The following is a 23,432-nucleotide window of genomic DNA, read 5'->3' on the forward strand; positions in this document are numbered from 1 at the left end:
TTTACTTTTGTGCCACACTGTATAGCGTGCAATGTATGTAATGTCAAACTTCCTATTTTACTCCGTTTTTGCAAACATTTTTTTTTTTTTTTTGCTTCTCTCGGGAATTTGTGTTGTCATTTTTTCGCTACACAAGGAAATGTAATAAGTAGGGCTGAGATATTTATTTTCTAAAAAATGCTAAAATATTCCCTATAAATATTTCCAAAAAAACGTGAAATATGTAAAAATATTCCCTAAAAACCCGAAATATACAAAAAAATTCCCTTACAATATGGGTATCATTGGAAAGGGAATTTCATTCCCTCTTTCATTTTGTTGATATTATGTGATATTTTAGATGAATGGATAAGAAATTCTATCATTTCCATCAAAATTAGCATAATTTTTGATTTTTTAGAAAACAAATTTTTAATTTTTCAAATTTCATTTTCTTGATTGAAAAATTTTTTTTTGCGTTTGAAAATTTTTTTTTTGAGTTTTAAAATTTTGCCTGCTTTGTGAGTTTTTCTTAAAATATTCTCCAAAAACAGTGAAAATTGCTGAATATTGCCAAATATTCCCTAAAAAAGCCCAAAATATGCTAAAATATGCATTTATGCCTCAAATATACCAAAATATTCTCTAACAAATGGGGCTCAATCGACTCGAAATTTTATGAAACGTAAAACTATGTTGGATATACCTTATCTAGTATACTACAAAAAAATACGATATAAAATATTTTTCTCAGCCCTAGTAATAAGACTCTTCCTTCTCCCCATATTTTTCTATTCAAGTTAGTTGATGTTTGTTTGGTCTGAAAATTGGAGAATGAGACTTGGAGAACCGAGAAATGTCTGCAAAAATAATTTCTTCAAAAGAGTGGACAAGACACCCTGTAATCGAAATAACCATGGCTTCCGCAAAAAAAAAAAAAAAAAAAACTTGAGATGAATAGACTTGAAAAGCATAAAGTTTCCTAAAGATATTTTGAGCAAAAATTGGAAAACTCAAATTGATTAAAGTTTTTGTTTTTTGAGTGAGGGCAGGGAGTGTGTGGACGTTTGGAGGCATTCTGTACATTTTACATTATTTTGCATATGTGTGGTTTGGACCAGTCTGTGATGATGAGATTATCTGACTTATGATTATAAAAAGAGGAAAAGCTTTAAAATAATCATTTTGTTATTCAACTGGAATTATGCTCCCAAATCACTGGAATTTCAAAAAATTCCAAGTGCACTGCAAAATTTGCTATAAGTATGTTTTGCTGCTTGAAAAAAAAAATGAGATTTTTCATAATTTCTAGAGAATATTTTTAATATTGCATCAAAGTATAGCACCTATTACACTCAGACAAATTTTTCGCTTGCTGAAGTCGACTGAATAAAAATTAGTCAAAATTAACTACACACGTCGCGTCGTGCGATAATTTAAAATTCCGTTTATTTCGGCGTCGCAACGTCAGACACGAGTCGTACATTCACATTCGACATATTCACGTAGCCAATTTCTCTGGCGTAGCTGAAATTGCCACACATCGTCGAATGAAAATAGCACTATACGTACTTATACTCGTATAACGATCAAAACACTCTTGGTATGAAGTGAACGATGACGACGCCAACTCAGGGCGTATACGAGTATGCCGGAAAGGAAACATCATCGCGAACACACTCGGGAAATCGAATCAATTTCTCATAAACCACACAACTTGTTACCTACGTTCGTAGTGCGGATTTCGCTCTTTTCCCACACACGATGAGCTGCGGTTTTTGGCGCGAAATTTCAACAGGCTACGACTAAATGCACTCGACATTCGACGATGTGGATGATAATCTACGTTGAGCGACACTTTGGTTAGGTACCTTGCTAATACATATCAACGCGTCAGCATTAATTTTTCTTTACCTAGGTAGAGGTACTGAAAGCCCAAAGGTATAGAGAACCACATCTCGTATATTTTTACTCGCTCTTCGTTTATTTTTTTGCACATCTTTTAACTATTTTGATTAAGTAATTAGCTTCGAGGTTTTAATTAATATCGTCTGGGGTGGTATTTAGTAAGCCATAGAGCGTCGGTTATGTTAAAGGTCTTACCGGATGTATATATTCGCGGTCGTTCTCGTATATACTCAACTATATTGCTCCTCGGAGTATTCTTATCGTTGAAACCCATTAATGAATCGAGAGACGATAAAACGTTCAACGAGTTTATGTTGTAATAGGTAGACTGGTAAAGGTATGTGCTGCATTTTACACGACGACGATGACGACGATGACGACAACGACCACGACCGCGTCCCCTACCCCTGAATATGAGGGACTAGGAATTGGTATTTGGTACTTCTCGATGCAAGTCTCTCGTGTTGTTTTCGCTCAACTACCAGTAAATAGGTGAATTATGCATAGAGGAGAAAAAAGGTACCTACGAACATCGAGCTGGTATTTACGATAAAATATCTCCTAGTAAACAAATAAAAAAAGTATCTATTATTCGACTTCTTTTTATTAATTTTTATGCTCGTTTTTCAAATTTTTGGACAAACATTCCGTATAAAAAACCCTTTATTGTTTATATTGAAGTATTTTCTGGTCAGTTATTTACGATTCATCGTCACGTTTGCAAAATGTCTCCTTTGTTTGCACGTATGTACATATAAGGGTTTGGATGAAATTGGTACATTCAGGTTGGTTGAGTGATATGGATACCTACCTGTTTTGTAATTTTGCTTTGTTACGTGTTCGTTGAAACATAAAAATGATAAAAGAAGAATATATCGCTGTATTTACGGGCCATAGCTTTGTTTGTAGGTAAGTATAGGTATTGTTTTGCGATTCTTACGTGTAGGTTCACACCTACCAACTACTCGTATTCATATACACAACGTTCAAAGTAACTTTTCCGATATCTCTTACATATCCTGTAACGAGATGGATCGACTAAGTGATAGTTCTCTGTTTTATTTCTTCTTCTTCTTCTTCTTTTTTTTTTAATAACGTAAATGATAAGTTATGCGAAGGAATATTTTATTGACATTTTTGTTCAGTAAAAGTCACGTCAAATACGTGAGAAATTTCTTACATTTTCTAAAGTTTCAGAGAAGAATGTCATTTCGCGTTCTCTTTTCATCGTCGGAGTGAATTTTTACCTTACGTAGGTACCTACCTGTGCGCGTTTCGTCCATACGATACTTTGTGGAAGAGCGAAATAATACAAAGTAAAATAGGTGGAAATTCATGCAGCTAGTTTTGGATGACGTATCTTTTTATACGAGAATGCGAATGTTTAAGTCAAGGAAAGTGTGTCAAAATTATGCCAAATATTTTGCTTTAGCAAGCATTTTTTTCTATTTTGTTTGTAAGAGAAGAAGGTATATAGGACATAGGTACATATTTGACTCGTAGCAAAGCAAATATTGAAGTGGCTAGTAGTGATGTAATGGAAAATACTCGACATTATCAACCTTTTTTTATTCGAAAAGGAAATGCAAAGTGATAATTTTCGTTAAAAAAAGGTTGGTATAAATCTCTTATCGTGTATTTCAACAAAATATGTATCGAAATGCAGATGTTGGATGAGCACTGAGAACTTTTCAGAATCTGAATATTTTTTCATGTTGAGGAATGTTGACATAGGTAATAAAAGATCTGACAAAAAGTTTACAAGAATTTTATCATCAATATATTTAAGTCTTACCAAAAAAAAGGCATAACTTGGGAATCAAATTCAAGTGGTACCTAAGGTTAATTTTCCTGTCAAAATTGAGAGTAAATTCGAGAAAAAAAGCTGTAAATGCATGGATCAATTCACGTGGTTCGTCTGAAAAAAAAACCATACTCAGTACTATACTCAAATTAGGAAAATACTTTCCTCAATGAATCGTTGTTTCTCAATTAAAGTAGTAAATTTAACAATTTTTGGAGTTGTACTCGTATTTTAAAAATCAAAAAAAAATCTTCAATTTTTCTAGCTTCAAATTTTGAAGAAAGTAAAAAAAAAAAAAAATGCAGAATGAGGCCCTCAAAATTTCATCGCCACCCTCTTAAGAATCTTTGTGATCGTCCTGATTTTTTTCTCAGGTTCTGATATTTTAATGCAAATAATTGTGCAATTAATTTTTGTTTCTGTCTTCTCATTAAATTTTGAAAAAATTTGTCAAATTGATACGAACATAACTTGAGGTGTTTTTTTTTTTTGGTAGGAGGAGGGGGCGAAACATTTTACATGACAAAAAAATACCAATTTTGCAGAATAAAATTACGAATTTTTAAAGTAAAATAAAAATGAAATGACGATTTTGACAATTAATATCCATAATTCGCTTAGGGGTTGTAATTTTCTTTTCCTTTTGAATTTATGGAAGTTTCAAAAATTGTTTTTTTTGATTTAGAAAAGAGATAGAAATTGATCCGAGCAAAGCCGAGGACAAAAACATTTAAAAATTCATATTTCAAGAGGTACATAAAAAACAATGTTTTTTAAAAATTTGTTCACTTTTTTAGCTTGAAATTTTTGAAAATGAAAAGCAAACAAGCCCGAGTGGAGAGAGAACAAAAGATAGTTTTGAGGAATAGATGAACAATGTTTTTCAGGTGAAAAGTGAGTTTTTTGGGTTTGAATATTTCTCAAAATTTGAATACTCAATATAATAGATTTTTATATTAAAAAATCGATTTCCATTAAAACAAACAAAACAAAAACACACAACAGGCCCAATCGAAGTGAGAGCAAATATGTAATTTCAAAAACTCGTATTTCAAGAGGTAAAAAACAATGTTTATTGTGATAAGTTTATTTTTTGACAACGCAAGTTTATAGAATTTGAATGTATTAATTAAAAATTTCGACTGTGAAAAGAAAAAAATTTAAACTGGTCCGTGCGAAGTGAGGGCAAAAGCTTGCGAAAATTTATGTTCAGAGACAGTGAAAATAACATATTTTTTGGTTCAAACATGGCCCAAGGGGCCCCTTAGTGTCTCGGGGCCCCCACGATCGCCAGGTAACATCACAGGCCAGTCCGCCACTGTACCTTAATAAATCCTGTTTTATTTTTTTCCAACTGGCTGCACTGCCTTTTCAGCTTTATGTCTGATTACTAAAATTTTCAGTTTCGCTGCCTTCCAAAATTACTTAAGTAGGTAGTGAAAAGTCTCATCGTTTTTTGTCACAAAATGGTAAAAAAATTTGTGTTATTTTTGCAGAAAAATCCAAAGAGTCTCATGTTGTTTTTTTTTTTTTTTTTTTTTTTTAAATACATTATGCTCACTTTTTTCCGAAATTGCTGTAAAGACTCGCTTTCTTAACAGAAATTGAAAAAGTTTTCACTTTTTCTTATTATAGGTAAGTTATAAATTGCTAAAAATTGTTTCATTTTTCAAAAAGTCTCAGAAAGTCTCACTTTTTTATAACAAAAATTGCTGAAAAAATTTGGCTTTTTATTGTCACGAATTTCCGAAAATTTCACCCTCTTTGCGAAAAATTGCCAGAAAGTATCGCTTTTTCGTCGAAAAGTTTCGGAACGGTCCGTTGGTCTCACTTTTTTATCAACAAAAAGTAGGTATAGCTCATCCCTATCACTTCTTCGCCAATACATATTATTTTGTCAAAAAGTTTTGCTTTTTGGTTTTTGCAAAAATTGCAAAAGTCTTTCATTGAGTTTCATTATTCAATTTTCATCGAAGTGTTTTTTTGTGATTTTTTCACACTTTCAATTGAAATGTTCGGCTTTTTTTTAGAAAAATAACTTGCTCTCGTTTTGCAATTTTTCTGATTACTTTTTCAATCTTTTTGAGTTTTAAATTTGAGTTTTTTTGCAGGGCGGGGGAGGAAATTGAATACCTACGAACACTTGTATTCAACTATACATACATTCATGATTTTCGTACTTTTTTTTCAAAATGGAGGGGACAGGATTTGAACATTGGAGGATCGTTCCTGAAAAAAATTCAAAATACGTATTTGAATTCAACGTTTTCATAGACCCAAAAAATGATCAAATTAATGAGAATCGACAAACTACCTGTACATACCTTATTTTAAACTTTTCACATTTTTTTTTTTTTTTTGCCAAACCTGAGAGTCTTTTTGTTCCTCTATGTCACCTTCTTTTCAAAATCGATTCGTTGCAAAAATGATCAAAATAATTTTTGAAATTGTTAATCTGTTGCTGTCAACTTTTGAACTCACTATGAAAAGTTCAGCTTTCATTTTGAAAGTTGAATTGTGAAGTTTTAAAATAAACAGTGATTTTTAATCTGCTAATGTTGTTTTTCTTCAAAACTACCTTAGTACGTGAACAGATTTGTTCCAAATTTTACTAGTCTTAAAATACAACCTTTCAGAATTTGGTAGTTTCGCTAGAAATACATGATGAATTTGAATCACAATCGAGGCTTCCCCCTCCCAAACTTTCTGAAGGGTTGGGTGAAAATTATGAAAGTCGTTTTACTAGGTAGACTATGAAAAGGCTTTCGTAAAAAAATATGAATTATTTTGAAGCAGATACAAAGTATTTATTCGTGTTTACGGCAAACTGGTTATGCAACTTTATTAACATGTACGAATCCCAATACCTACATTTTTGGAAGGCAGTAAAGAAAGTAGCAAAGATAATCGTTTAGAACTTTCGTGTTAGTCTCGAATAAGAGTGAGAGGGTGCATGACTTCAAAAATCATTTTACCCTCGCCCCCTTTTGCTTCAATTAAAGAAAATTCTCAATTTTTAATTCAAGTTGATTGGAAACTTTGCCAGCTTAAAATCATGCACAATTTTTTTTGAACGCTTCAAAGAATCATCTGGAGCAATTTTCCAGTATCATTATTTGAAATTGAAATTCTACACATTAACCAAGGGTGTATGGTAAAAAAGTTCTGACTACGTAGAAATGTAACATTTTTCATGATCAATTCCATGTTTGATGGTACGAATTTGTATGCTATTATTAGTGTACCTATACTACGTTGGTAGGAATTTTTAAAAATTCATTTTTAACAATGTTTTTATCGTGGCTTTGTTTTTATTTTTTTTTCAATCATTTTTTCAAATTAAATGAATATTTGCTTAATTAAAAACATTTTTACTTGGGAAAGCAATATTCGCAGTTTATTTATTTCGACCGTAAAGGAGCTTTTTAAAACTTTTTTTTTTCAAATTCAACGTACATTTTCCTTTTGGCGTACTCAAATTTGATTGATAATTCGACATAATTTAATGCGGTATCATTCTGAAGAGCGAGAGAAAAAAAACGTCAACCGAACGAACTGTAACTTTTCATTAAAAGTAAATGTATAAATGATAAATTATCAATTAAACGTGTTTCTTTATGGTCAAACGAATCTGTCCTCGTTTCAATTTAATATATCGACTATGGAGTTTGAAAAAAAAAACACAACTACCTCTCGTATACTATAAATGATGACAAGTATAAGCTTAGCTTTAGACTTTAGTTTATTTAATAATAAAAAAAAGTTAGCGTTTTATTACTGTTCTCGTCGTCGTTAAAAACTATTGACAAAAAGTTTCAATATTATATCAAAGTAACAGCAGATTAATAAAAAAAAAAAAAAAAAGAAAGAAAGAAAAAAAATGTAATATAACAGACGAAGGAAAAAAATAAAAAGAGATAGGACACGAACACGTGCGGAACTATACGACGAAATGAATTTTATTGAATGTGCAAGTTGCTTCTGAAGGCAGAAAATTTTGTAATTTTATCCATAACGTTATAAATGCACAGAACGATTGATCGAGGGTTATTTTCGTCTTTGCTAATTTTATCGGCGCACCGTCGACGAGTTGGCATTTTGCGAATTTGTAACTCGCCGAGAAATGCCATTTATTCTCATTCAACTTTTACAATTTGATTTTCGTACGTATAAATTTCACCGCGTCGCTATCTTTCAATTATAAAATAGAGAAGAAAAAGTTACGCCGAGGAAAATTCTTAATTTCGTTGTTCATAGGACCCGAGAGACCCAGCTTGAGCGTATTTTTCCACTTAAAATAAGACCTACTTTGTAACTCGATAAAGATGTTCCCATTTAGCCAATTTTTATCCCCCTTACGTATCTCTTAATATTTGATATACGTCTCGAAGAAGAAAGTTTTTTTTTGCCTTATATTGTACATATCCTCGAGAAGTCGAGAGACTGTTCGTCCCTTGCCACATTTCGTGGGTCAGTTTTCTTCAACGATGACGTTTGTATATCGATAAGTTTGAAGTTTGAGAAAGATGCAAGAGTGTGTGGGCTTTGTGCTTGGTACTCGAAGTAAGTACTTTTCGATACAACTCGAGATGTTAATTAATTCCTCGAGATGGTATCTGTGCGTAGGCTTAATGATCTTTAAAGTTGAAATGTTTCGTTATGCTGAGAAAATCTTTCTAAATCGTATCGGAGGCTCGTTAAAAATGTATTAAAAAGTAATCCGAAGTCGATGGCAGAGGCAAAGAGAGTGTTTTGCTGATGAACTTGAACTTTGTTCTGAAAATTTAGCTTGAGAATTTTTATAATTCACCATAACTGGATAAGTACATATTTTTTAAGGTTTATTTTCATAATGTACCATTTTGGTACGTCTGGTCACCAGCTGCATTAATTTGATTAATGAAAAACTAATGTTTTCGTTCTATTAAATTAATCCAAATATATGTCCGAATTTACATAATAGTCCCATTTTGACGAAAATTACGAGTGAAGGTTTAATGGAAAATTTTCAACATGGCCAAAATGAAAAAATTCTGATGTACGAAGCGTAGATATGTAGGTGCTCAACTCTTATTGCAGACATGAAAACACTCGTGGTATGAAATTTGTCTAGTAGGCTGCTGGAAAAAAATTACATTTCGTTGATAAAAATGAGAAAAAATTTTGTAGACGTGTGGAAGAGACAAAAGAAATTTATCCAAGCATGCGTGGCAAATTTCAAAATGGCTGAAGGCATGATTTTTGTGTGCGATGTTTTTACGAAAGCTGAAAAAAAAAAATTATTGAACTGCATCGAAAAGTTTACAATAGTAGAAAATTTCAGTAGGAATGAATCCATTTTGAATTGTTTGATTGTTATTCAAAAATTTCTACAGCCTTACAATCACGAATTTGGTTCTAAAAATTGTTGAAATTTTAATGAAAATGGATGAAATCGAGCAATAAGGCATGTCAAAAGTTGGAATGCCGATAAATTTTTTTCGAAATTGAAATACTTACTCGTGAAATTACTTTTATTGGATTTATCTGAGAATTTGTCAGGAATGTCGAATGTCTGAGATCTTTTCAACCTTCGCATCGTGATATTGAAAAATAACGTTTCGAATTTGATGGGCACACGTTTTATTTCTTGAATTTTTTTTTATATGTAGGTAGGTGGGTAGTCCTGGCAAAAGAAAAAAAAGGTAATTTGATTATTTTGAAATTGTGTTCATTTTTTTTATTTCAAAATTTAACAGGACTCGGCAGATTTATTGATCTCTGAAAGTATGTACGAATTTCTCGTATTTCTGAGTTAATCCTCTTTATAAGTTGGTGTATTTCCTCTTCAATCTTCCATACTTGTTTACGTATTTTTACATACCTAAACATCTCATGTAGCCCAAGTTAAATTATTCTCGGAAGAGTGGTGCACCTGATGCGTGTCGAATTATCAAATAGATGGATTTGGTGACTTTTGAATTATCAACTCATGGTCGTTGATGGATCGTTATGTTTACACCCTTGAGTCGTCGAAGCGAAACGTCTCACTAAGAGTAAGTTGTAAATAAGAAACAACGTAGTATTCTTACACCATAGGTACTTAAAAGATACTAGCAACCTTGATGAAAATCTGTCAACCTTGTACGAAGATTTCATCGTCGTCAACATACGATATACTTGGGTATTAAACGCTGTTGGAAACGTTCTAATGTGATATGATGGAATTTGGTGGGCTCTAGATAAATTACTTGTGCGTCATTGTGTGGAGCTTTGGATTTTAACTAAAATTCAGCTACGAGTTTTTTTTAGCAGCTTTAAATTATTCATTTCAAAAAAAAAAACAAAAACAAAAAAAATGAACCAAAATAAAACTGTCTTATTGGCTTTTGGGGTTTGTTGAAATTCACAGGGAAAGTTGGTTAATTCTTGGTTTTTTAAACAATTATTACGATCTCTGGTTAGACACTTTTTCAGTGAGGACATTTTTTGGCTGAAATGTTAGATTTTCAAAAAGAGGACATTAGCTAAAAGTTTAAAAGTTGAATTAAAAAATTGTGAACAGCAGGATTTTTGGCAATTTTTTTTTTTTAACAAAGCAGGATTGCAGGACATAGGGTAAGCAAAAAACATGAAAAAAAAGATGAGCAGGTATTATTTTTATCATTAATTTCTGATGATTTTTTTAGAATGCAATTTTTCTTTGGTCTCTGTTGCTTTCAATTTAAAAGATAGAAAATTTTGTCAGAGGACATTTTTTGTTTATTCATTATTTGGAGTTGTTCAGATCAGAATCCGGGCCTAGGAAATTGTTTTCGAAACTTTTTTGAAACAGCTGCCCTTTAAAATTTCAATTATGCAATCATCATTTATTCCAATGTGAGGGGGCAAGCTGAATTACTGGCTTTTTTTGTACCCTGAACAGCACGAATCCGTGGAGTCCCCACCTGTCCCAAGTGAGCTTCTGTATATGATTGAGTCTAGCTCCACCCCCTTGGGAGGACGAAGTTGATTCATATAGGTCATATGATTGAAAATTTGACGTAGAACAACTTTTTACACCCCATTTTTGGGTTAGGACTTCAATTTGGGGTGGTAGGGTTGAAAAACGTCTGAGAACTCTCATTTGAGGGGCTAAAATCCACAATTGGGGAAAGCTCACTTGGGACAGGTGGAGACTCCACGGATTCGTGTTCAGGGTACCTACAAAAAAAACCCATGGATACCAAAATTCTGCTTACCCCCGCTCATTTCCCCGTGCAATGCTAATTTTCTTATTATTGCATGTAGGTCCACTCCCCTTAGGAGGACGAAGTTGGTTCATAGCTCATCTGATTGGAAATTTGATTTAGAACAACTTTTATTGACCCCATTTTTGGGCTACGACCATAATTTGGGAACATCGGGGCGAAAACCCTCATTAAGGAGGCAAAATCTACAATTGGTGGAGAAGCTCGCTAGGGACAGGTGGGGACTCCACGGATTCGTGTTCTGGGTACAAAAATGGGCTAGTATACCAAAAAACAGCTTGTACGGCAGCGTTCCCCTATGACCCTCTTTTTTTGACTAATTTTCTCAGGCTATTGCAGAGAACACATTTGGTTGATTAAATATAGAACATTTTCATTAATTACTACCTAATATAGGCACCTGGTAAAATGAAATGAACATTCAAAACAAGCTACCCTTCTGATTCAAATTTTACTCACTTTTTATGCTACCTTATTTTTCGCAATTTTCTTGTACTTTTTTCAATTTTTTGTCAACATTTATTTTATTTTCCCCAAAATTTGTTGTTCTTTTGGTGTCTTAGACAATTTTTTCCCGTTTTTTCAAGCGATTCTTATGTTATTTTTCGTGATTTTTTCATCTTTTCAGCAGATTTATAAATATGGTATTTTTAGTCATTTGTTTATATACACTTTGGATTTTCAGACTATTTTCATCTTATCGATTTTTTAGTTAACTTTCCCTCGATTTTTCAGTCAATTTTGATGGCCTTTTCTTACAGTTTTTCAGCTTTTTCAATTTTTTTTTTAATTTTTTAGTTTTTTTTTTTTTAGGTCATTTACAATTGATTTTCTCAATTTTTCGACCATTTACTCGATTTATGGGCCAATTTTCGCAAGTTTTTATATACTTGTTTCGATTTTTCAAAAAATTTTTTATAATTTCTTTGCTTATTAGCCGAATTTTTCGGATTTTTTTTATATTGAAATTTTTTTGGACTAAATGAAGCATTTTTGTTCACTTACATACTGACTGCATTATTGCACCTTATACTGTATGTACTCATATTTTTATTGTTGTGCCCCCAGTATGCCCCAATTTTGAGTTGTGAATTTTTTGAATATTTTTCCTGTCATCGGAATCTAAAAAGCTATCACATATAATTTTTTCAGCCGAAAAAAATGTCCTGGATCAGAGAGTAATGTCTCCCAAAATTCATCTGACTTCCTCATCAAGATCTATACAAATTTGCCAAGAAGTTGAGATGAATATTTGAGATTTTTATAACCAGCCACTACAAAAAAAACAAAAAAACAAAAAACAACTCTACCATGACACGTGATTTGCCTCTCAAAAGAGAATAGGTAGGTAACTTTTCCAAGATCAACGTTTCATTAACCTCAATACTTAATATCTGACTTCGCTCGTGCTCTTCTACAAAGAGATACAGTCCTGATACACCCATTAGTTTTCACAATCACAGCAGGGTCAAGCCAAAGATAAATTGAAACAGATAAGAGAAAAACAGCCACGCTGCACAAACCGAAGCAACAAACGAAAAAAAAAAGCTCACACGCTTTCTCGCTTTAAAATGCAAAACAAAATTGAAACAGATTACAAATATTTGCAAATTTACCATAGAGCAGAGCGCACTATTAGCGCGATATTACGTTTTAATTTAAATCGAAACACGCGACGCTTTGTTGGAATTACAATTTAAGGCGGTACATCTGCCGTTCAATTTGAATATTACTTACATCGGTTTTCATGATTTTTGGAACCGTGCAAAATCGTGTTTTTCTTGCTTTCTCCTCGCTCATCTCTCTCACACGGTACTCCATTTCGTAAATATCGTCTAGGAATACTTTTGGCCATTGACCGTGCAGTACACGTTGCTGTGCTCGTCGAATTTATACCATGTTTATAGTATATTTCAACACGTTAAGAGGCTACCAACCGACGTAGCAAAAAAAAAAAACATGTTTGTTCGCGCGTTCGCACTTTATAAATATGTAAATAGCGTACACACGGCACGCAGGGCGTTGAAAGCGCGCATATTTTGTACGTAGGCTCGCGTGTATTCAAATCGAGAGAAAAAAATCCAACCTTAAGGTAATAAAATTGAAATTTAGTGCAATGTTTCGGGAGGATGCAGATGCTGCTATTATACGTTTTAACGCCTCTTTTTTTCACATATTTATACACAAGCGAGAGTAAAAAAAAAGAAGGCGAGATGAAGAAAGGATCTGCCATCGTAGTATCGTAGAAAACCACCTCGTACGTACTCAACTTACGTACACATTTTTATATTACCCAAAGAAGAACATGTTTCAAAAGATTCTCAAACACCCCTTTTACCCTGTACGACTTCTCTTCATCATACGAAAATACCACATACAGGGTGACGTTCGCAGAGGATGAAACGTTTTTCAAAATTTAGCTCGAGCCATTTTTACAGTTTTAGTTGAAAAAAGACACGAACAACGTGCGCTAGGTTCCCCAAAACGGCTATCAAGCGCAACGCCGGGGCATTTTAAAGATGGAAATAAAAACGGTGACACGCGAATGCTAATAATAAAATACACACCAACGTTTGAAAACGCGGAAAAAATAAAGAAAAAAGAAAGCTCGACTTGGAAATTACTACGCCTATGTGTAATTTTGTATACGGGACCATCATCTGTGCCTTTTTGCTTTTATTCTTTTCGTTTTGGGCTTTTAACTCGATCATTTCTCCATTCAGTACCATTGACTTGAGGGGTAGATAGTTGAAATCTATGATGACTAGGTACTCAAAGCTTACTCTCCTGATGGCAGAGAAAAAATAATATAATAAAATGATGACAATTTGACGAACTGTTTTTTACCAAATACAGATTTCCTTTGTGATTTTTTAACGATTCTATTGGGGTAAGAATGTAAAATACGAGGTGCTCTGGTCTGATATAAAAATAAAAGGCTGAATTCGTCAAATCCCTTATGACGGATTTTAAGAAACAGCGTCCTCAAAAAATTTTTTTTTACAAAATTTCTATTATACCTATATTTTGGCACAGTTTTTCAAGATTTGCAAGAGAATGTCTCCAAAGAGTCATTACCCCGCCAATTCAACCAAGAAGTGGTATTAAGGGCGTCAACAATTTTTTTGAAATTTTTCCTGTGGAAAGACCTTTTGAAGGGATGACCAATGGCGCAAATCACAGCCCTCTAGCCCTTTTTCAAAGGCTGCTAGGGGTTGTCAAAATTTTCAGTGAACTTGAAATATCATCCATTTCAGCAGTGGATTACTCGATAATCGCAATACCTACCAAAATGGAACTTTTTCCAATGGTTAGAGGATTTGAAAGGCTTTTTGGTAATATCATAAAAATCAGTATTGCAACACTACAATACATTGCTTTTTAACCATGAAAATTAAGCCACTTACCAACTGCCCTTGAAAGACAAAATAAAACTTGTTAGGATAAAAATGAAGTCCAAAACATGAAAAATAGTGAATAATTTGAATAAAAAATTGAAAGATATTGTTCTATTCTGCTTATTGTTTTTTGTTTGAAGCGTTGAATCATTTTTCACATCTTCTGGTCTTTTCATCTTTCCATCTTCTCATCTTTTTGTAATTTCATCTTTTCATCATTTCATCTTTCTGTCCTTTTGTCCTTTCATCTTTTCGTCTTTTCATCATTTCACCTTTTTATCTTTTCACAGAGATGCCACCAATATTGAATATCACGATAATCGAATTGATTGATTGAATAAATGAGCTATCTCGATAGTCATGATAATCGCACTAACAACTTGCAATCTTTTCCGCTAGAATCGCTAAAGTGAATGCAAAAAATAGGGCACTGTGCATGTAAAAACTGTGGGTGGAGTTTACTTCCAAAAGTCAACACCTCCCTCCAGTTTTTAGTGTAAATTTCTTGTTGCACACTAGCGATCCTTACAGAAAAGATTGCAAGTTGTTGGTATTGTGATATCACAATAATCACAACAGTAGGGGAAAATTAATCGATTAGCAATAGATAGTATCCGTGGCATATGCCTGTCTTTTCATCTTTTTGTCATTAATTTTCATCTTTTTGTCTTTTCATCATTTCATTGTTTTGTGTTTCTGCCTTTTTTGCGTTTCCACTATGTTTCCGCCTTTTCATCTTTTCACCTTTTCATATTTTTGTATTTTCATCTTTTTGTCTTTCCATCTGTTTGTGATTTCATTTTTTGATCTGTTTGTTTTCCCATCTTGTTGTCTTTCCATCTTTTCACCTTTTTGTCATTTTGTCTTTTTTTCGTGTTTTCTCCTTTTTGTGTGTTCACCTTTTTGTCTTTTTGTCGTTTTGATGTTTCGTCTTTTTGTCTTTTCATCTTAACTGTTCTTTATTGACTTTATTATTTATATCAATGATTTATCACCTTATTTTGGATACAGTCTCACAGAATTTGCGGATGATACAACAGCTCTTCTAGAAATAGATGAAGGTATTGATAGTAGTCACATTCAGGGCATCATGAATAGGTTGGTAGCTTGGTTTTCGGCAAATAAAATTGATACTAAATTTAAATAAAACACATTTCTTGGGATTTGGTAAGGTACCTTCTTCTATAACAGAAAGTTACAGGATAATAGATTCAACTAAATTTTTAGGAGGTCTATAAGTGGACCATTTAATCAAAAAACTTTCCACTTATACCTACTTAATACGACAGCTCCGTGAAATAACGCACTCTCACACTTTAAAACTTGCATATTTTGGCCCATTTCATTCTAATCTAAGCTATGGAATAGCACTTTAGGGTGGTAATCCCAGTCTACTCCAACGTGTACTACTAATACAAAAAATAGCTGTAAGAATAATGTTTTGAAAACATCCAAGAGAATCCCATAAACCAGTCTTTATTGAAAACAACATACTGCCAGCTCTGTGTGAGTACATATGTACTTCAACTGTGTATTATGATAAAGAATGGAATAATCCCCCAAAAAAGTACCTCATGGTAAAAAAAAGGGGGTTTGAAAAAGAACGCGCGAGGAAGGTTCATCGCCATTGCAAAAAAAACTTCAAAAAAATCTCCATAATACAACTGGAAAATATCCAAAAAAAAAATAACCCAAAACAAAAAATTACTGATATCTACATTGCAGGGAGTTGGAGAATGATTGGTGGTACCTACTTACCTGCCTACGTACCTACTTCAGAGTTCGCAAATAAATAATGAACAAAAATTTGCCAACTTCCGCTCACTTTCTAACGAAGTCTAATCAAATCAAATTTGATCATGTATACTGGAAAAGGAAGCTACCTAGTTGTCTAAAGAAGTGGGCGGAAGTTGGGAAATTTCTGTTCATTATTTATTTGCGAACTCTGAAGTAGGTACGTAGACAGGTAAGTAGGTACCACCAATCATCAATCATTCTCCAACTCCCTGCAATGTAGATATCAGTAATTTTTTGTTTTGGGTTTTTTTTTTTGGATATTTTCCAGTTGTATTATGGAGATTTTTTTGAAGTTTTTTTTGCAATGGCGATGAACCTTCCTCGTGCGTTCTTTTTCAACCCCCCTTTTTTTTACCGTGAGGTACTTTTTTGGGGGATGTCACCAATTTTTTCTGAAGTCTTTATGAACAAAATATTGGGTTAGATTTGCATTCACTTTTACTCAAACATGGTGTTCGACAAAACGAGAGAAAAACAACTACATCTTGTCAGGTCTCTATATTTTACAATACTGCGATTCATAGTACAATATTTGTCCATATACCTAACCAAATCTTAAACTTAAAAACTACACATATGTTACGTTTACGTATATTTTTATTACCCTTCAATTTGTCACACTCAAACACCACACAGTCCCTTTAAACTACGCACCAGCGGCACTTCTTTGAAATACCAACGAATAGGTACCTATATTCCAACACATGGTTTCCTTAAAAAACTTGTGGAGGCGGGGGTTCAATATTCTCTTCTGAAGATTTTTCTTCTAGTGCTTGTTATTCATTTATTTATTTGTCAAAATTCCAACATTCAAAAACCTGTTGGAGGCTCCAGAACTACTCAAAATGGTATGAAACTATTTCCAATTGATTTGAATTGTCAGAAATGAATTTACACACGAAATTTCAACTTTCTAACATAACATGGTAAAATTTTAATTTTTTTCATTTTTTAAATTATTATTTTTTTTAGATTAAAAAAAAAGCAGAACCAATTTTCTAGGTTAAAATTCAAGAATATAAAACGCAATGATAACAATTTTTCAATTAAAAAAAAAATAATTACTTGAAAAAAAATTTTCACCTAGGTACAGGCGGGATTCGAACCAAGGACCTCCTGCGTAGTAAATGGAAGCTTAAGTCACGCAGCCACTGAGGCTGCGTTGATGACCGCGCATTTCAACTCCATACAACACCGAATGCAACGTATGTTTCAAATATAACGGCCATTCTGATTGATACATATAAGTTGACGTTGGTTTGAGTTAATTGAACGAAGCTAAAGACTTTTAAACTCAATCATTTATAATGAAATTCGGCATATAGATAACTAAAGCTATAGAGAAGTGCCTTTTGTACGTTTTAGCTCACTTGCAAAAATACTTTCTGAATAATGAGCGTTTGAAAATTTCAAATTGGGTAAAAAAGTGGTTAGAATTCGTTTTTCAAAAAATCCCTTCGTAGTGACCATTATTGTGTATAAATGTTACCGTTAATGTGTTTACTCCAGGTAATGTATGAAATAACTAGTTATTTCATACATTAATGAAAAAGTACTTAATATAAGTAAATTGTTCATAGTTCATCTAGGTAATGTATGAAGAATCTAGTTATTCTATGAAATAGCGAGGTGTGATCAGTTAAATCATGAAATCAACTCTTAAAAATTGAATTTTGCTGGGCTGGATAGCAAATTTCACATAGAATTTTTTGATAAGACTAATACTTAACTGCAACAGATCTTTAATTGAGAGTAAAAAAATAAAATTTTTGAATTTTTCCCGAGTTTTTGTTCAGGATTGAAAAAGGCAACTGATAAAAAGGATATGTCATGAGGAAAAATTTTTCAGGTTTTTTTACAAAAACAAAAAAAATGTCAATTTTTGATCACGTTTTTGCAATTATTTCGCTTAGTACAACTCTTCCTGTTCATCTGGTGCAGTTATCAGCCATATCAAAAAACTCTATGTTGAATTTGCTATCGAGCCCCACAAATCGCAACACTCTACCTATCACAGTCGCCCAATGGTGTAATGTTGAAAGTAAAGTACAAAATGAAAAAAACTTTTTTTTGAGTAGTCAAAAATCTGCCCCTGGGGCTTGGAGATTATTCTGTGGCTGGACACTCTATTCCAGATTTGAATTAACCTTAATTTCTTACTTTATCGAAGTTCATTCATTGACTTCACACTTTAACGATACATCCCTCGTGTATGTATAAAATAACTAGGTAAAGTGTAGAAAAAATTCAATTTCACACTTTCTCAGGCAATGTATGAAGTAACATAAATACACCATCATGCAAAATTTTGTTGAATTTGACCGAGCAGTTTTTCTGAAAAGTGTGCTGAAGGAAGTGAAGAAAAAAAAACGGTGTAAAAACGGCATTTTTGAAGTTCTCCTGCACATTTGTTACTAATTGTACAACTTTCAAATTTTGATATGTTGATAAGCTCGTCAAGATCTTCAAAATGACATATTCAACTTGAAAATTGGTGCGATCGTTTTTGAGATCAAAAGGTACTCATTTTCGCGTTTGTTGGTCTCAGAAGAGTAGGCATTGCGGTAGCGGCGACGTTCTTTTTCCCAACCCCCTCGCCGTGCTACCGCCCGGCCTAATAAATCTCAAGGTCCCTTCTCACACATATGAAACAAGATTCAAACATTTGGCAATAGGTGAAAATTTAAGAACAAAAATTATGCAAAATAACGTTGATTTCATGGCCTTAAAAATTTATAATAAAATACCTACCACAAGAACTAAAAAATATACAATCCAAAAACCTTTTTAAAAAGAAACTGAAAAATTTGCTACAGAGATGCGTTCTATGATGTTGAAGAAATGCTGCTAAACTCATAAGTTTACTTTGTTTTCTTTGTTTTCTTTGTGTTTTTTTTTGCTTTTTTTATTTACTTATTTTTTTCATTATTCTATTTCATTTATATATTTATTTTTTATTTTTTAAATTTCTATTTTCAATAATTTTTATCGTTTTAAACCCTTCTATTCTTAATTGTATGTAGGTTACATTTAAAAAATGGCCTGTATGCTAACTGTTATTCATACCTACCTATATCTATTAGTACCTTTTTGTATGACATTGTAAATGCAGTGAAACCTGTGACCTGCAATAAATATATTTGAATTCGAATACTATCTTACAATCTGATACAGTAAATGTGGCCCATCTTCCGAGGTAGGAGGAGGGAAAGTTATTACTTGGAGGGGACTTCTAGTTAATGCAACATTTGTGTCGTTGGACCAGTTAACCATGCCCAAAGTCTAGTTTGTCAAGGTATTTGCTACATTGTGGTAGGGTTTACGTCGTTCTGGGAACGTTAATGAGAATCCAAATTTATAGGATATGTTAATTAGAATGATCTATACTAACGGTATTTATCAATGCGAATTCGCTGTTAATATGTTATGCGTGATTATGTTCGTAAATCAAAGTGTTCAATAAACAGTTCGTCTGTGTTTGTGCCTTTTATTTCGGTAATATCGCGTGTCTGTTATAGAGTTAGGTGTAAATAGGTTTCCTTAATTACCAATCGCGAGTTAGAGTAGGCTAGGAACCTATTTGGGCAAACTATCGAGCCAAGTTAACAAAATTAGTCTTTGGTAGAAAGCATCTTAAATTCTATTATCAAATCTTTTCGGCTTTAAAAATCGCTCTTCAACATTTTTTTTTTTTTTTTGAATTTTCAACATTTTCAAAAACCTCCAAAAATCCAAAAGTTGACCTTAGAATTTGAAATTTTGGTTTCAAGAGTTCTGGAGCACGTTATTTTGACCTATCTTGGTTTCATTCAGATTGGAGAATGACTATAGAAAGAATGTCCTTACTTGCTCTTGAACTTCTAGATCTCAAGAACTCTTCCTAGTATATATTTCACATGCTTGCTGTGTTTTTCTTGTGTCCAATTTTCATGTATCATCAACCCCTGTAGGTAGCGTGATTTCTTCTGTTGCACTTAGTTTCCTTTTACTCGACTATAGGTACGTCAACGTTTCTTTGGAAGTTACCAAGTCATGATGAAGAAGGAAGAACTTACTCGTACAATCGTACATTCTTACCAATCATTCTCCACGAATTTAACGCTCACACAAAACAACTAACATTCCCCGTATAGGTATCCTCACACATGCGTTAGAAACGATTGGCATACGTAATTAAAGAGAAGCAACTTCCTAGAGAATTTATACTGCTAAAATTGATAATATACGCGTCGTCATGTAAAGATTGCGTCGTCGGGCGATTTAATTAAATGGTATAATAATGAAAAGGCAAGCGAGACTGCACCTCACCCGTCTCATCATCGCATAAAAAGACGCAAGACTAAAGGAGGGCTATGCGGTGTGGCGGTAATTTGCTTCATATACGGTCAAAATTGCGTCTAACCTAATGAAAATTAATTTTAACATTTCCTTAATTACAAAAGCGCGTATAGCCGCCGGCCTGTTTTACATACACTGTATAGTGCCAAACAATGAAATTTTATAGCGTAATTCTCGGTCTCTAATGCAACGAAACATGAAAACTTCTCTGAAACAAACGTTATATTTGCGCTGCGTTGGCGTACAAGCGACCTTATACAGCAAAGGCGGACGAGTAGGGAAGTACAGTTTGCCATATTCGTTCGTTCGCGTGTTTTTTTGTTTTCGTCGCTCGCGTCGGCTGTCGAAAAATTTTCGGCGGTTTTAATTATTTAATGAAAATTCATCAACTTTGGAGCTCTGCTGTTAATATATATATGTGCCATAGTATTTGCCAACCCGGCAGTTTGAAGTTTACATAGTGGCATGCTACACTATCACACATACTCTACATTATGCTATATAGAAATAATTTGGAATTTATTTGGCAAAAGCGTTGTGTAGTCGTACTATAAATATTCCATGTACGTTGTACGAGGCTCTCTGAAGCTACAAATAGGGTTACAAACATGATCGGTGTATACGCGCTGTGGTTTGGAAAAAAAAAGTTGAAACTTGAAAAGCGTTTTACCTTTTTGCCATGTACCCAAATCACTTGTTGATTCTCGCTGGGACTTTGCGGATTGTCCATTATAGGCCAGTTCTTTATTATACAAGTTATATTTAGGTTGCTTCCTTTATTGATGTAGATGTCCGGTGCTCCTATTATTGAAGTTATCGGCTCTGTAAAATATAAAGAACAATGGTGGATTAGAATTGAACCACGCAACATATGAGAAAAGGATATATGTACCTACTCGTATCTATATAAGCAAGTACATTAGGGCGGATCGCGAATAAAAACATGTTGTAGGATTTTCATCAAATTCAGTAGACACCTTCATTTGAAGTTGGAATTTTCTCAGAAAAAATGTAGCTCCGGAGGTGCCTCTGGAGAGGAGATGTGCGTTCTCAAAGAGGGAGCATTACAGAAAAAATCGTAGTTTTTTCGGTCCAGCTCATACCCAACTAGTTTTGAAAAAAATGGCCCACTTTCCTTGAGATTCTGCGTCGACCTAAGACATTGCCATCAAAATCCAAGACCAATTTTAGGGTTTCACTGAGCGGTTGAAATTTGAAAATCACTTACTTTTGAACTTCGTGTTTTGAAAATTTTTTCTTCTCGAATATTTTGCATTACCTAATTACGCTAAAATATCGAAAGTCATCATTTTTGAAACTGGAGAAGTATGTACATATGTACTTTGGACCGCAATGGTGCCACTTTTTTAGTCACTATTGCTATTGGAAAAAATAAAAATGAGAAAAAAGTCGAAACCTTTTCAAATTTTTCCTCTTTTTGGTGATTGGCAGCAATGGGCCTAAAATAGTCCTTGTGAAATATTGAAAAATCATTGATAAAAACGTGAAAAATTGCCAGAAAAGAACATTATTTTATGAAAAAAATTAATTTGGTAACTGATATTACATAAATTGCTTCAAAATTGGCTGCAAGTGCCCAAAATGAAAGTACGAGAAACAAATAAATAGTTGGGATTGACATAAAAATGATTGTAGGCCACTCAATTTAAAAAAAAAATAAAATTTAAAATGTTATAATTTCACGGAAGATTGCGTGACTGATGAAACCATTGGAAAATTGATAAAAGTAATGAGAAAAAGTGCAAAAATGGACAAAAGTTCACGAATAATTGCTGAAATTTCTATAAAATACTGAATATTATGTTGAAAAATTGACTTGATTATTGAATGATTGGGTCAGTGAAGTGGTAATGAAAAAATTCCAAAAATTATCAAGAAATGAGAAAAATAGCAAAGGTAGGTGTTAAAAGTAGAAAAAATTGCTGAAATATCACGAAAGCATGCAAAAGTGAAAAAAAATGAAAATCCCTGATAATATTATGTATTTTTGAAAATTATAAAATATATGGTACTTATGATGTCATGAATAATCAAAAAACTAATCAAAATGTCGACAAAATTACTGAAAATTGTCTAAAAATTCTCGGAAAATTTCTAAGAAATAAAATTTGTAGGTAAGTAGTGAGTACTACGGAGTGCGAGCTGTCAATTTGATTTTTTTTTTTTTGGAAAATTGGAGACAGAATTTCAAAAAATGTTGTGAGGGTGACCTCAAAAGACTGTAGAACTAATTTTGAGCCCCTAATTTTCGCCATGAAAATTAATTTTAATTTTTATGTAGGGCTAATATACTTACCTTCGAGTAAATTTCAATGATTTGAAACCTCAGTAGAAAATTGATACCTAGTAAATGTTGGAGACCTAAAATTTGTTCACAGTCTTTTGAGGCCCCCTACAAATTTTATTCGAACCCCCTCCCCCAACCAATGTTCCCAAAAATGAATGACAGCGCACTCTAAAGTATCCTAAATTAAAATTTCCAAAATCTGAGAAAAAGGTGTTGGCATTTTCTTAAAAACACAGAAATTATCGAAAATTTGTGAAAACTTATCAATTTTTATATAAAAATCATTAAAAGTTACAGAAAACTTATCAAAAAAAAAATTCAACGCCAAAATTCTTTCTTTGCTAAACATATTTAATTGGCCATTTTTTTGAAAATCATACAAAATGGCAGAATAATTACCAAAAAAAAAAAAAACAAAATTGTGAAAAAATAAAAAAAAATAAAACTTTAAATTAACTGAAAACAAGTAAAACTGATCAGGAAATCTTGGAAACTCGATAATGAGATTCTCAAACTTCATAAAATTTACAACTTATAAAAATGGCATAAAATTGTGCAAAAATTTCTGAAATTGGCATGAAATATTTCAATAGATCTAAAAGTGATGGTAAAAAGCTCATTAACAATTGAAAATGATTCCAAAATAACCAAAAATTGAATGAAAAGTGCTG

The 23,432-nt window shown here is 32.8% G+C and overlaps 1 protein-coding gene across 1 annotated transcript in view; it reads right to left on the reverse strand.

Moving 5' to 3' along the window:
* LOC135849145 (zwei Ig domain protein zig-8-like) overlaps positions 1 to 23,432 on the reverse strand; it is a 385,619-nt gene that overhangs the window by 67,962 nt on the left and 294,225 nt on the right. The window contains exon 4 of the mRNA XM_065369413.1: positions 21,124 to 21,275. Coding sequence (XP_065225485.1) covers positions 21,124 to 21,275 — 152 coding nt within the window. The remainder of the gene's footprint in view (positions 1 to 21,123; positions 21,276 to 23,432) is intronic.

The sequence above is a fragment of the Planococcus citri genome, chromosome 5, assembly GCF_950023065.1.
Source record: "Planococcus citri chromosome 5, ihPlaCitr1.1, whole genome shotgun sequence".
Taxonomy (NCBI): domain Eukaryota; kingdom Metazoa; phylum Arthropoda; class Insecta; order Hemiptera; family Pseudococcidae; genus Planococcus; species Planococcus citri.